Source organism: Dasypus novemcinctus, chromosome 27 (assembly GCF_030445035.2).
Source record: "Dasypus novemcinctus isolate mDasNov1 chromosome 27, mDasNov1.1.hap2, whole genome shotgun sequence".
Classification (NCBI taxonomy): domain Eukaryota; kingdom Metazoa; phylum Chordata; class Mammalia; order Cingulata; family Dasypodidae; genus Dasypus; species Dasypus novemcinctus.
The window spans coordinates 39824141-39838229 of record NC_080699.1 but is presented as its reverse complement, the minus strand read 5'-3'; the positions used below and the strand labels follow the sequence as shown (position 1 = coordinate 39838229).

General features: G+C 43.0%; 1 protein-coding gene across 9 annotated transcripts in view; it reads left to right on the top strand.

The window, feature by feature from the left end:
- Window positions 1–14089, top strand: part of NFRKB (nuclear factor related to kappaB binding protein) — a 45157-nt gene that overhangs the window by 15484 nt on the left and 15584 nt on the right. For 5 of the 9 annotated variants that reach the window (XM_012529107.4, XM_004468809.4, XM_071212423.1 and 2 more), the window contains 11 exons: window positions 2863–2990; window positions 3705–3879; window positions 4428–4565; window positions 5558–5631; window positions 6481–6565; window positions 6903–7083; window positions 7221–7329; window positions 7533–7659; window positions 7915–7980; window positions 13746–13825; window positions 13938–13984. In XM_012529107.4, coding sequence (XP_012384561.2) covers window positions 2863–2990; window positions 3705–3879; window positions 4428–4565; window positions 5558–5631; window positions 6481–6565; window positions 6903–7083; window positions 7221–7329; window positions 7533–7659; window positions 7915–7980; window positions 13746–13825; window positions 13938–13984 — 1210 coding nt within the window. The remainder of the gene's footprint in view (window positions 1–2862; window positions 2991–3704; window positions 3880–4427; window positions 4566–5557; window positions 5632–6480; window positions 6566–6902; window positions 7084–7220; window positions 7330–7532; window positions 7660–7914; window positions 7981–13745; window positions 13826–13937; window positions 13985–14089) is intronic. The other 4 variants (XM_058289094.2, XM_004468808.5, XM_071212425.1 and 1 more) reach the window with 1 other exon arrangement.

Below are 14089 nucleotides of genomic sequence, written 5' to 3'. Positions count from 1 at the left end.
ATGAACATCCATAGCTATGTTTTTCAGTTCCTCTCACTCACTCATGGCGATCCCCTTGCTACCACGTTGAGACTTCCTTGCTAATGCCACCAGTGACCTTTTTCTTTTCCTTTAGCTTTTTTTAAAGTTTTAAACCTATGGAAATGTTGGAAGAATATACAGTATGCCCCTCACCAGCTTCACCAACAATTAACATTTTGTTAAATTTGTCTTACTGCTACTATAGTGCTTTTCATTACTCTTTTTTTTAAAGATTTATTTTATTTATTTCTCTCCCCTTCCGCACCCCCTCCCCCCAGTTGTCCTGTGTTCTTCTTTGTCTACTTGTATTTTCGGCGGCACCAGGAATCTGTGTCTCTTTTTGGTTGCATCAGCTCCCCATGTGTGCAGCGCCACTCCTGGGTGGGCTGCGCTTTTCTTGCGCCAGGCGGCCCAATGCTGGATGCACTCCTTGTGCGTGGTACTCCTCTACACAGGGGACACCCCTGTGTGGCACAGCACTCCTTGCACGTGGTAGTGCTGCGTGTGGGCCAGCTCACAACACAGGCCAGGAGGCCCTGGGTTTAAACCCGGGACCTCCCATATGGTAGGTGGACGCTGTCAGTTGAGCCACGTCCACTTCCCCTTTCATTACTCTTATTGTCATTGTTTTTGCTGAACCACTTGAGAGTGTTGCAAATATCACACCCCTAAATTTTTCAGCATTAATCTCTGAAGAGCAAAAATATTCTCTTACATAACTATAGATGACCAAATTCAGAAAATTTAATATCAATATAATGTTACCTAATATGTGGTCTGTTTTCAGATTCTACCAATTGTCCCAATAAGCAGTGTTTTTTTCTGATCCATGTCTCTTCAGTGGACATGTCATTTTCAAAACAACAGGTGCTTTTTGTTCTCATCTTTAAAAATTTTTTTTAATTTTTATTTTGGTAACACATATATAACATAAAGTTTCCCATTTTGACTCCTTTCACATATACTTGATTACATTCACGTGTACCACCATCACCGCTATCCATTACCAAAACTTTTCTGTCATCCCAGACAGAAACCCTCTACCAATTAAGCGTTTATACCCATTCCCCACCCCACCCCACCCCTGCCAGCCTATGTTCTAATTTCTGACTCTCTGAATTTGCAGGTTCTGATTATTTTTATGTAAATGGAGTCATGCAGTATTTGCCCTTTTGTGTCTAGCTTATTTCACCCAAACTGATGTCTTCAAGGTTCATCATGTTTTAGCATGTTAGGTCTCCATCTGCCTGCATGGTTTGACACATTGACCGCTTCCTCTATCTTGAAACTGTCATCCCTATGTCATGTATGCCCCTGTGTCTTGGATTTTCCCCTGTTTCTTTGACCCTTCTTTTCTCTGTTAAGCCCTCTTTCAGTGATTGTTCTTCAGGCTCCATTTTCTCCTCCCTCTGTGCTGCCTGCTTTCACTTACCATCTCTTCGTGGATGACTCTTGCGAAGGCTGCTTTGACAGCAACTTCCACTCAGCTACCAGAGTGAGAGCTTCCTGAGACATCAGTTGTAAATTTACCAGTTTTCCTCACTTGAGTAACATCTAGTCTATCTGGCAGAAGGAATGGAAGTCTCTCCATTTCCATTCAGTTAACCACTGTTTATGAATCAGCTAATGTAGGCCAGGCATTTTTGAGGCTCTGGAAATACAGTTATGATCTTACCTTCTAATAGAGAGAAACAAATGATAAGCAAATATTTCTTGCTTTTAAGTGCTTCAGAGCATAATGAAGAATAAGGGGAGAGTGATGGAGGGGAGCTGTTTAGACATGGTATTTAGGCAAGGCTTATCCAATGAGGCCACATTTGAACAGAGACTAAATGGAGGTAGGAGGAGCAAATCCTGAGAATATCTGGTGTGTTTGGTGGGAAGTATTGCAGGCAGGGTGGACTTGTAGTCTCAAAGCCTTGAGAAAGTGAGGCATGTGGCCAGCTCAGGGGATAGCATGGAGGCTGGTCGGGCTACAGAGGGAGCACGAGGGGGGGTGATAGGAGATGAGGCTAGGGGTAGCAGGACCTAGGTCATGAGGAATCTTGCCACCATCTGCAGGGCCTCGGCTTTTATTCTGAGCAGGAGGGAAGCCATCGGACAAGGTACTGTTGCCACTCACCTAGGTCACTGTAGTGATTTTCTTACTTTCTCATGCATTGTCCTTCTTTAAACCCTTTTAATTACTTCTTTTGCACTTGGGGTAAAATCCACACCCATGCCATACCCTCCAGCTTTCTGTGTGCTTTGATCCTTGCCCACCTTCCAGAGTCATCTTGTGCCACTCTTTCCCAGCTACAACCCACTCTGCATTTATCATGCAGGCCTTTCTTTAATTTCTGGAACATACCAGGTTCTCTTTTGCCTCAGAGCCTTAGTGCCATGGTTCCCCTTGCTTGGGATAAAGACTTTCCCTGTTTTTACTTCTCATTTTTAAATTCCCATTTATCTTCCTTCCAATTTTTCATTTTAAAAATGATCAAACGTAGTAAAAGTGGAAAGTCGTACAGTGGCCATCCATGTAAGCTTCACCCTGTTATTTGTTAACAGGTTGCCGTAGTTACCTTAATCAGGTCTCACTTTTTCTATCATTTTTTAGAGATCTTTTTCATGGTTTAATTCTCTCATTATTCTTTATAGTTGTTTCAAGGTAATTTCCTTTAAGGACATTAGATAGTATTTATCTGAGACAACATGATTATTTTCTGTAAGCTTCACATGGACATGGATTCTTGTTTTTTTCCTTACCGTATTCCAGTCTAATACAGATTTTAAGGTATTTAGGACTCATTAAATATTTATTGGCTGATATATATATAGATATACCTTTGTTTTTTTAAGATGGACACTTCAATCCTGAGGTGGTCAAGTATCGGCAGCTATGCTTCAAGTCACAGTACAAGCGATACCTCAGCTCTCAACAGCAATATTTCCATCGGTTGCTGAAGCAAATTCTTGCTTCCCGGAGTGTAAGTGATGTTCAGAATTGCATATAAAACATGGGTGGTGAACTCACAGATTTCACGGCTTCAGGAATGGTTCAGGTGCAAAATAGGAGGGACCACTAAGAAAGCAATGCCACCAGTTAACCTCTGTCAAACTCTCTTGCTTTCAGTTTTAATATGTACCCTGAATATAGCAATGTAAAAACATGAAAAAAAGACCTATGCATTTAACATTGAGGAATTATAGTAGCTTCAGTATTTGTTAAGATAAACAAATTGATTTCAGAGACATAGTGGGTTATTAAGGGAAACTCAGTTGCTCTGGGATGGCGAATGCTTGTTCACAAGCCTCATGATGCCCCGAAGGATGGGTAACACACCAAACTTGATGGTTCTTCCTGGGACTGGACCTGCCTGCAATTTTTAGAGGCAAAGTCGTTTTCGCCCCAGGTGGTTCTTTAAGTTTTGGTATGGAAATACTTGGACACACAGTATAATTAGTTCTCATTCTCAGTAAAGCAGTTCAACACTCAGATTTGGGGGTTTTCACCATGTAATGAATCAACGTAGGCCATTTTATTTGGACATGTTTATATGCATGCATCTTTCTTTACAATTTGGAGGGAGGGAATTGAGCCTATTAAACACTGAAGGAAAAACATGAAGATTTCCAGAATGTACATTGTTCAGAACCTGATTGGAAGCGTGATGTGTCTGCCAACATCTGCTCTCTTCTAGGACCTGCTGGAGATGGCCCGCAGAAGTGGCCCGACTCTCCCCCTCAGGCAGAAGCGCCTATCACCATCCCGCACCCCTGAGGAGCGGGAGTGGCGGACCCAACAGCGCTACCTGAAGGTGCTGAGGGAAGTGAAGGAGGAGTGTGGTGACACGGCTTTATCTTCCGATGAAGAAGGTGAGTGTCCTTGAGCACTTGGGGGCATGCATGTCTGATAAGCACCTGTGCCTTGTCCAGTTGGAGCCAGGGGGTAGCAGTATATCTCCCCAGCAAAGATGCTCTCCAAGTTTTTCTGAGTGGGGGATGGATAGTGGGACTCAGAGCCCCTTGTTCTTTGTGTCACTGGGGCATTCCTGTTACTGGGAAATGACTATAGACATTTCCCCCTTGATGCTTAAGTGGCATTTGTGTTGAGGTCAGAGCTTGCTGGACATGTCCCTGTGTCAGGGCCCTTTCCACAATGGGCTTGTCTGGTCCTATTGTGCCACTTGAGAGAACTGCTTTTCCCTTACAGGAGAGCAGTAGTGACTTGGCCTGCTGCAATGCGACCCCATCACTGTTGAAGTCTCTCTTCCTGGAAGAGCCGTTTAAGTGACCTAAGTGTGCTCCAGTTCGTCTGGGGAAGGGTCAGAAAGGAATGGTGGAACCCTGGCCTCCATGTTGTTGGCTTAGCCTTGTTGAACCCAAATGGCCACTTACCCAATCTCCCCTATTGGAGTCCACAGCCACGTTGGATTTACAAGACACATTTTCTTTTGAAGATCTCAGCTCATGGCTTCCGAGCTCTCCAGCGCGCTCTCCTAGTCCTGCGGTACCCCTGAGGGTGGTGCCCACGCTTTCAACCATGGATATGAAAACTGCAGGTGAGAACTAAGCTGGGGATGTGGATATTCTGGGAAATTAGGATTTAATTTGAACTCCCTTACAGGGACTGTATTCTTACCTGCAGGAAAATAAAGCAGTGTTTCTTAGAATAAGGAGATTGGAAGAAGTTTTTTTTTTTACTATTCTTCTTTTTTTAGACATGTTGACCATCCTTTCCTTTTTTTTTTTTTAAGATTTATTATTATTTTTATTTATTTAATTACCCTCCCCTCCCCTGGTTGTCTGTTTTCTGTGTCTTTTTGCTGCGTCTTGTTTCTCTGTCTGCTTCTGTTGTCGTCAGCGGCACGGGAAGTGTGGGCGGCGCCATTCCTCGGCAGGCTGCTCCCTCCTTTGCGCTGGGCGGCTCTCCTTATGGGTGCACTCTTTGCGTGTGGGGCTCCCCTACGCGGGGGACACCCCTGTATAGCACGGCACTCCTTGCGCGCATCAGCACTGCGCATGGGCCAGCTCCACACAGGTCAAGGAGACCCGGGGCTTGAACCGCGGACCTCCCATGTGGTAGACGGACGCCCTAACCACTGGGCCAAAGTCCGTTTCCCCCTTTCTTTCCTTTTAAAGAAAATTTTCTTTAGGAGCCGATCAGCTGATATTTTGGGTAAGAAAGCAGAATGTAACATCTTAAATTGTCCCTTAGTATTGTTAATTTTAATAGTAGAACAGCAGGGTAACCAGAATGTGAAACTAGAAACTACTTTTTTTGTGGAATAGGAAAAGAACAGTGTTATGTACCCTTGATGTGTTTTAGGACGAGATAAGTAACTGAAGTCATTATTATTGACCAGTGTCCAGACAAGTTGATGTGTTGATTCTGTGATGGTTTCTAAAATTTTGATTCTTCATAGTACATGGGAATCAGAAGGGAAACTCAGAAATCTTAGTTTTGAATATCACAAGTGACCAGAAAAATTTTAATTTGAGCATTATGGTAGGGAATGACTTAGTCTATGTGGTTTGACTCATTTTCTTCCAGATAAAATAGAACTGGGGGACAGTGACCTGAAGATAATGTTAAAGAAGCACCACGAGAAGCGGAAACATCAACCAGTAAGATGGGAGTGGGGGTGGTGGTCCTCAGGGTTTTCAATCTGATGCCTCTGGATTGGCTAGCCTAGGGAAGATCCAGGTAGTCATTGCCTCCTTTATACTTCCATTCATAATCATTGTTAGGGCACGGGAACAACCACAGGCTAATTAGCATCAGACGTGAGGTGTATTTAACATAGTGTCTGATTTCATTTTTGCAGCCAACACTGGGAAGTATATGAATCATTATCTCCGTTTTACCATTCCTCAGAGAAGGCAAGGAGCTTGTCCCAGGTCCTAGAAAGTAGAAGAGCCAAGAGGGAGATCCTGGGTTCTTTCCACTTTGTACTGTTTCCATATGTCACTCTACCATATCAAAGTAACACTGCTAAAGCTGAGCCAGAGAGTACAGTGGAGAAAAGATGATACCTTTTCAAGTAGGAAAGCCTGAGTGGTGAGTGGGAAGAGTCCCACATTGGAAGGTGGAACAGAGTTCTAGCTCTGATCTTTCAACTTCCTCGTTATGATATTAGGCAAATCCCTTAATTTGTGTGAACCCCATTTTCTTTTTCTGTAAAATAAACTTTGTGAAATATAGTACTACTTGACAAGACAAGAGCACAAGAACTAAGGAATATTCAAGAGCTTTGTAAGCTGCAAAGTGTCATACAATAGAAAGGTCGAAAGTGGCTCCTTACATGCATTGGCCTCAAGAGCAGTAGTTATTTCTCTGAACTTTTAAGTCAGCATGATTTCCTCACACGCACCTACCATCTAATTTTATCTATTAGGTAATTTGGTAAAATCACCAGCAGTGTTTGCTCCCTTTTTGGACATCCATATAACTGACTCTCTGCCTATAACTTCTAGGACCACCCGGACCTTTTGACAGGGGACCTCACGCTCAGTGACATCATGACTCGAGTAAATGCTGGCAGGAAGGGTTCCCTAGCAGGTAAGTGACCTTGGTTGCCCTCTAGATAGCTATCCCCTGAATGTGATGTGCAATAGCATGCGCCTATCTCTACACTGCAAAAATCAAACCACAGGTTCTTCCTGGCTTTTGCTATTGCTTCTTACTGTTTTATTGGTGGGAACTTAATATAAAATCAGTAACAACCATCATTGGCTCTTGAATAAGTGTTAAGTTGTAAATCAGTCATTGGGTTTGGTATTTAAAATCTAAATATCTTTATTACTGAGATTTTTCTTTCGTTTACTAGTGGGCTTTGGGAAAATCACTTCCTGATGTAGAAATGTCAGTTCTCAACTTGTGTTGCTTTTCTTCCCAGCCCTGTATGATTTGGCTGTCCTTAAAAAAAAAGTTAAGGAGAAAGAGGAAAAAAAGAGGAAGAAAATAAAAATGATCAAATCAGAGGCAGAGGATCTGGCTGAGCCTCTAAGCAATACTGAGGGGGTCCTACCTCTCTCACAGGCACCATCTCCACTGACAATACCTACCATCAAGGAAGAGTAAGTGAGGAACAGAGATTAATCGCTCCTTTCTTGAACTCTTTTTATGACTGCTGGGAGGTTAGGAGGACCTAAATCAATCTTGGGAGGCAATCTTCGTCTTTTCCATTGCTCTTATTTTTTTTCTTTCTCATTAGGCCTCTTGAAGACCTTAAACCTTGCCTTGGAATCAATGAAATTTCTTCCAGCTTCTTCTCTCTTCTCTTAGAGATCTTATTGCTGGAGGGTCAGGCTAGCCTTCCTATGGTAAGAGTTTTGGAAAAGTTTTCAAATTGTAGAAATAGTCTATTGTTTGAGAAGCAGAACCCTGAGTTCCTCTCAGAGCTCTGCAACTAATTTGCTTTGTGATTTTTGCAAACTCTGGATGAATGTATCCCACCATTGGAACATCCATGGAATTTGGTGTTGGATGGAAATCTAATGGAGTTTTGCCTTTACTTTTTTCTCAGCTAGAGGAGCGAGTGTTGGATTGGCAGTCATCTCCAGCCAGCTCCCTCAATAGCTGGTTCTCTGCAGCTCCCAACTGGGCAGAGTTAGTGTTACCAGCCCTGCAGTATCTTGCTGGAGAAAGTCGAGGTAAAGTCCTTTATTCTGTAGTATCATTTTTTCTCCCTTTTGTCAAAATTTTCTGCTTTAATCCATTGTGCCTTTGCACTTGGAGACTTCTCTCTCTGCTGTCCTGATACACTATGAAACATTCCAAAGCATCTCAGAGCTTAGGGCATCAATTATTTGTTACAAGTTTAGTCCCATATAAACTTTTGTCAGGGGTAGTAAAAGCAGACCACTCTCTGACCTCTGTGGCTTGTTATGTGATCTGTGTTCTTGCAGCTGCTCCTTCCAGTTTCTCTCAATTTGTTGAATTCAAAGAGAAAACCCAGCAGTGGAAATTGCTTGGTAAGTAATTCTTATTACCTCCTTGTAATAGCAACTTTTTCATTCTCTCATTTCCTCCCCTGAAGTTCTTTTGCCTTCAGGTCAGTGCAGTCTAGCAGATTGGGGAAACAGGCAGAATGAAACCTTAATTTGCTCAGCAATGGAATCCTTCAAGACCCCTTTGGTGCAGCCTGGTTTGGGGTCTGTGTGTGTGTGTCGGAGTGGAGCGCTTAACAGTGGTTTCAGTGTACATATTAAGCATACTTATCTATGGTTTTCAGTTAATTCATAATAGTAATATTATTTTACTTTCCTGAAAATGGGATTTGCTGTTGCAAGCAGTGTGCAATGAGTTGGACAGCTCTGAATAAGCTATGGCTAAAGAGCTGTGTCCTCATTTTTGCGTTAATTTATAAAGTGCCACTTCATGTGTAAGTTGTGATAATAGACCCCTGAAGTAAGTCGGTGAATGTTAAATGGTGACGGTAATAAGAGGAAAATTGAATATTGATTGCCTTTTGAAATTCATAAGCCTCTTTTTGCTTTCTTCTGAATGATCTATAAAGAGAGAAATGGAGAGAAGGTTACAGAAGCAGTGGATTCATTCCTTAGGACACATTGAGTCTCTAATAGGTACAGGCACTGTGTTGAATACTGGGGGAATTTAATGGTTTGCAAGGCTGAAAGCATTTCTCCCCTTTCTGGGGAACAAATATTAATTCAAATGAAATAAACTGATAAATTCCATAAAGCAAAAGTACCAGGAAGGGTGGGAGTTTATATTGGGGAGCTTATGTGGTCTGGAGAGTGAGGGAGGCCTTTCCTGAGGAAATAATATTCAGGCAGGGATACTGATGATCAATAATAGGCAGATGGTGGGGTTAAGAGCATTCCCAGTGGAGGAAGCACTGCATGTTGGGGATACTGGGAAAGTCTGATTTTAAAAGATAACAAAAGCATGTGGGGGAAATGATAACTTTGACCAGGGTAGAGAGAATGGGTAAATTTGAGAAATTTTTAGATGGACAGAACTTGGCTATGAATTGGATATGGGGAGGGAAGGAAGAACAGGTGTCAGGTATGACATCTGCTAGATTTCTGGCTATTGGATAGAGGAGCCATTCTTTGAGGTAGGCAGCTGTGAAGGATGCTGGACTTGTGTGGAGTGTGGACATCAGTGAGTTTGGTTTTGGATGTGCTGAGTTTGAGCTGCCCCTGAGGTATTTTAAGGAGAGATGTTGATTAGGCAGTAGGCTACATGGGTCTAGAATATAGACCAGAGAATTAGTTGGAGAGGTGCTGGCACATATATGGTAATCAAAGCCACGGCATAGATGATGTGGTCACCTATGGAAAGAGTGAAAAGTGAGAAGAAAAGAGGGCCTAGGACTAAGTCTTCAGCACCTCCAACATTTAAAGATCAGGTCGAGGAGGTTACCTGGGAGAGCCATTGAGAGGAAGTGACACAGGCAGGAGGAAAACCAGGTGTTTGTCTAATCTTGGGTATCAGGGGAAGGAGGGACAGTCTCAAGAAGTGGGGAGTGGTTATTAGCCTCGATTATTACTAAAAGGTTCAGTAAGACAAAGACTACACATTTGTAGTCATGGAAGAAATGACGAATTTCTTAGAAATGATGAATTTCTTAGAGTGATTCCGTGGTGGGATGATGAGGTTAAAATAGTAGGTATGCTGGTTCAAACTCATAGGAGCCTATTGTAGGCATCTCATCCCAATCCTGTCAGGTTTGGTAGCTTGAAGACAGCCATGGTGGGGTACTTACACCAGGGTTGGCAGACTTTTCCTTCAGGGGCCTGATAGTAAGTATTTTAAGCTTGTTTGATTTCTGTTGTAACTGTTCAGCTCTGCTGTTGTGGCACAAAGCAGTGTAGACAATATGTAAGTGATGAACCTGGCTGGGTTCTCATGAAACTTTGTCTATAAAAGCAGGAGGTAAGATACCAATCCTTGATGTATACCAAGAAAATCAAACACTACAAGTCAAGACTCCCCTTGCCAGCCAGGTGAACATTTGCCAGCACACCCCTATCTGTTAAAGAGACAGTGAATCTAAGCAACTCTTTCAGAAGGTTAGCTGAGAAAGGGAGGGGAAAAAAGAATAAGGGGTCTTAATACCAAGAAAGAAATGTTTTAAAATGGGAGAAAACTTGAGAGAGTTTCAGAGTTGATGGAAAGGATACTGTGGAGAGGAGGGGGTTGAAAATAGAGGAGAGGGAAACGGACTTGGCCCAGTTGTTAGGGCATCTGTCTTCCACATGGGAGGTCCGCGATTCAAACCCCGGGCCTCCTTGACCCGTGTGGAGGTGGCCCATGCGCAGCGCTGATGCGCTTGGAGTGCCGTACCACGCAGGGGTGTCCCCCGCGTAGGGGAGCCCCACGCGCAAGGAGTGCGCCCCGTAAGGAGAGCTGCCCAGCGCGAAAGAAAGTGCAGCCTGCCCAGGAATGGCGCTGCCCACACTTCCCGTGCCGCTGACGACAACAGAAGCGGACAAAGAAACAAGACACAGCAAATAGACACAGAGAACAGACAACCGAGGGAGGGGGGAATTAAATAAATAAATAAATCTTAAAAAAAAAAAAAAAGAAAATAGAGGAGAGAAGGGAAATGGACCACCTAGATCCCTGAGAAGGGAGTGGAACTGACTGTGGATGGAGGAGGCTGTCCCATATTGAAGCAGTAGAAGAGGAAGTAATTGATGCAGCAGTAGGTTTGTATGTTTTATTGTAGGAAGTTAGATGGAGTTTGAGCTGATAGCTTCTTTTTTCTGTGTAAAGTAGGAGGTGATCTGTTGCCAGTGAGAAGGGAGGCTGAGGAATGGGAATTTCGAGGAGAGTGGGGAAATGGCACGTGCAGAGGTGACCATTAGAATGACCAGGCTGTGCTGTGAGTCCGGTGGAGGCACTCAGCACTAATTTATAGCGTTATTCTTTGCCGCCTTGTGTATTTTTCTTAATCCTTTGGCAGCTTTTAGCTGCCTGATTTCAAGAAAGAGAATGTGGATAGTTAAGAGTTTGAGTCATTTTTTTTTAACTTGTTATTTTGAAGTAATTCCAAACTTATAAGACAGTTGCAAAATGAATGTAACCCTCCATACAGAGAACTCCAACATTCTCCCTCCCCCTAGATACCCAGATCCACCAACTCTTAACATTTTGCCATATTTGCTATATCAATCTTTGTTTATATTCATTTTCTAAACATTTGAGAGTAAGTTGAATACTTCATACTCATTGAACATATATTATGCCTGCATGTACATTTCCTAAGACAAGGTATTTATGTCACCACCGTAAGTGCAGTTCTTAAGTTCAAGAACTTTAACATTGATATAAAGCTTACTCTCTATATTACACTTTTTTCATATGTCCCAATAATATCCTTTTGGGCATTTTTTCCTCCATGGTTAGATCCAGTCCAGGATCAGGTGTTCTTTGTCTTGTTAATTGCCCCCCCTCCCGTTTTTTTTTTGTTTGTTTGTTTGTTTTTTGTAAATTATGGGAACATATGAGCAATACGAACTTTCCCATCTCAGCCATTCTCAGGCATAAAGTTTAGTGCGGTTAATCACATTCACTATCTTGTGCTACCCTTACCACTGTTCATTACCAGAACATCCCCATCTCCCCAAGTAGAAACGCTGCACCCATTATGCATTTTCTTGGCCTGTCTCCCGCCTCTGCCACCCTGGAATCTGTACTCTGTTTTCTGTCTCTCTGAATTTAGATATTTTAGCTGTTTCATGTAAGTGGAGTAATACAATATCTGTCACTTGTGTCTGACTTATTTTACTTAACATGATGTCTTCTCGGTTTTTCTACATAGCAGCCTGTGTCAGAGCTTTGTTCCTTTTTAGGGCTAATATTCTACCATATGTACATAGCACATTTCATTTATCCAGTCATCTGTTAGTGGACACTTGGGTTGTTTCTGCCTTTTGTCACTTGTGAATAATGCTGTCGTGAACATAGGTTTACAAATACCTGTTCAAGTCCCTGCCTTCAATTCTTCTGAAAGAAGTGAAACTGCTGGGTCAAATGATAAATCTGTTTAACTTCCTGAAAATACTGCCAAACTGTTCTTTATTGTGGCTACACCATTTTACATACCTGCCAACAGTGACTAAAGTTTCCATTTCTCTGCATCCTTGTCAGCACTTGTTTTGCTCTGTTTTTTAAATAATAGCTGTTCTAGACATACCATGGCAAATCAGGATTGTTTTTTTTCCCCCAGATTTGTCTTTAAAGCTAATTTCTGAGACATTGGGGTTCAAAGAGAGAAAGTTTATTGATTGCCCAAGGAATGGAGCACAGTGGCCTCATGGCCTCAAACTGCCTCCCTGATCTGCAGAAATTCTAATATCTTATAACGTCTGGGTGCAAATGAAAAATTGGGGTGGAGATGGACACAGTCTCCTTCATTAATAAACATTAAGGTGTTGAACAAGCTGGGGATAGACTCCAAACCCGGGGGGGCAGAGAGAGCCAGGTTCCATGTGAGACCAGAAGGGAGGGGGTGGTGTTGCGAGACGCTCAGGCTCAAGGAGAAGTTACTGATTATGAAGCAGCATTTCTAGGAGGCACAGTGGGAGTAAGGAGTTCCTGAGACAGTGGATGCTGATGGAGGAGATCAAGGAATAGTGTCCTGGGGACTGCATTCATCACAACACAGGAGACATACCTGTTGAAAGACGTGCTCCCGTAGAAATCTGAAAGTGACGGGGTAGAGGGCACAGGGAGAGTACGTATCTTCTGGGAAGGCCAAAAGGAGTCACAGTTTTTCCTGTGCCAATGCTTAGAATGCCTTTGTAGCCTCCGCTCTGGCCGTAAAAAGCCTTTCCTGACCTCCAAGAGTAACATTGCTTCTGTCTTGTGAGGTCTTAGCTCCCTTAGTGAATCTCCTCTTGTATTAGTCAGCCAAAGGGGTGCTGATGCAAAATACCAGAAATTGGTTAGTTTTTGTAAAAGGTATTTATTTGGGTAGGAGCCAGATACCAGATCATAAAGCATGAGTTAATTTCCCTCACCAAAGCCTGTTGCCACGTGTTGGAGCAAGATGGCTGCCGACATCTGCAAGGGCTCAGGCTTCCTGGGTTCCTCCTGTCCTCAGGCTTCTTTTTCCTGGGCTCAGGGTTTCTCTCTCCCTGGGGCTTGCTTCTTTTTCTTCTGTGAGCTTACTTCCTGGGCTTCCAGCTTAAGGCTTCAGCATCAAACTCCAACATCAAAAACCCACAACTCTGTCTTTTGCCATGCCTTTTATCTGCGAGTCCCCACCCACCAAGGGTGCCCTACTGGCACAAGAGGTTTATTTGACTAAGTAATCAGGTAAACCTCTTGAATGCAGTATAATCTAATATGGCCAGAGGAAAAGATCAGTTTACAAACATCTAATATTTCTTTTTGGGATTTATCAATAATATCAAACTGCTATAGCCCTCTTACAGAATTGGTCTTATTTATTTAATCTGTGGTCTTTCCCCACTTAGCTGTAAACTCCATGAGGGTAGAGACTATTCATGGAAGGGTCCTGAGCCTTGTTGTCAGTGGGTTCCTAGTGAGTGAATGATGTCCTGAGGTGACGCTCTGGAGGAGTAGTCCAGGTAGACAGAGAAAGGGTGGTCTGGCCCAGGCCAGAGCACGGGCATAGCACTGTTGCTATTTTTCCTGAGAGTCTCTCTGTGGCACTGTTAGGGCAGTGAGGAGAACACTGGGCTTCTAAATCACATTCTGTATGTCATTATTGTTAGTCTTCGTCTTTTTGTTCTTATAGGCCAGTCTCAAGATAATGAAAAGGAATTAGCTGCCCTCTTCCAGCTGTGGCTAGAGACCAAAGACCAGGCCTTCTGTAAGGTATAGTTTTTAAGACATACCAGGTCTTTCTCATTGGGTTTCCAGAACCCTTAAGTTAGCCAAAACTCTTCAGTCCATGTGTTCATTAATGCCTGCTTTTTATTTTCTCCAGCAAGAAAATGAAGACAGCTCAGATGCCATGACTCCTGTTCCTCGGGTGTGAGTATAGTACTCCAGTGGTGGGTGCTGCCCGGAACTGGGATTTGCAGCATTGCCATAGTTTTGCTGGTATTATTTAGTATTTTAGAATGGACTTGAAAGAGA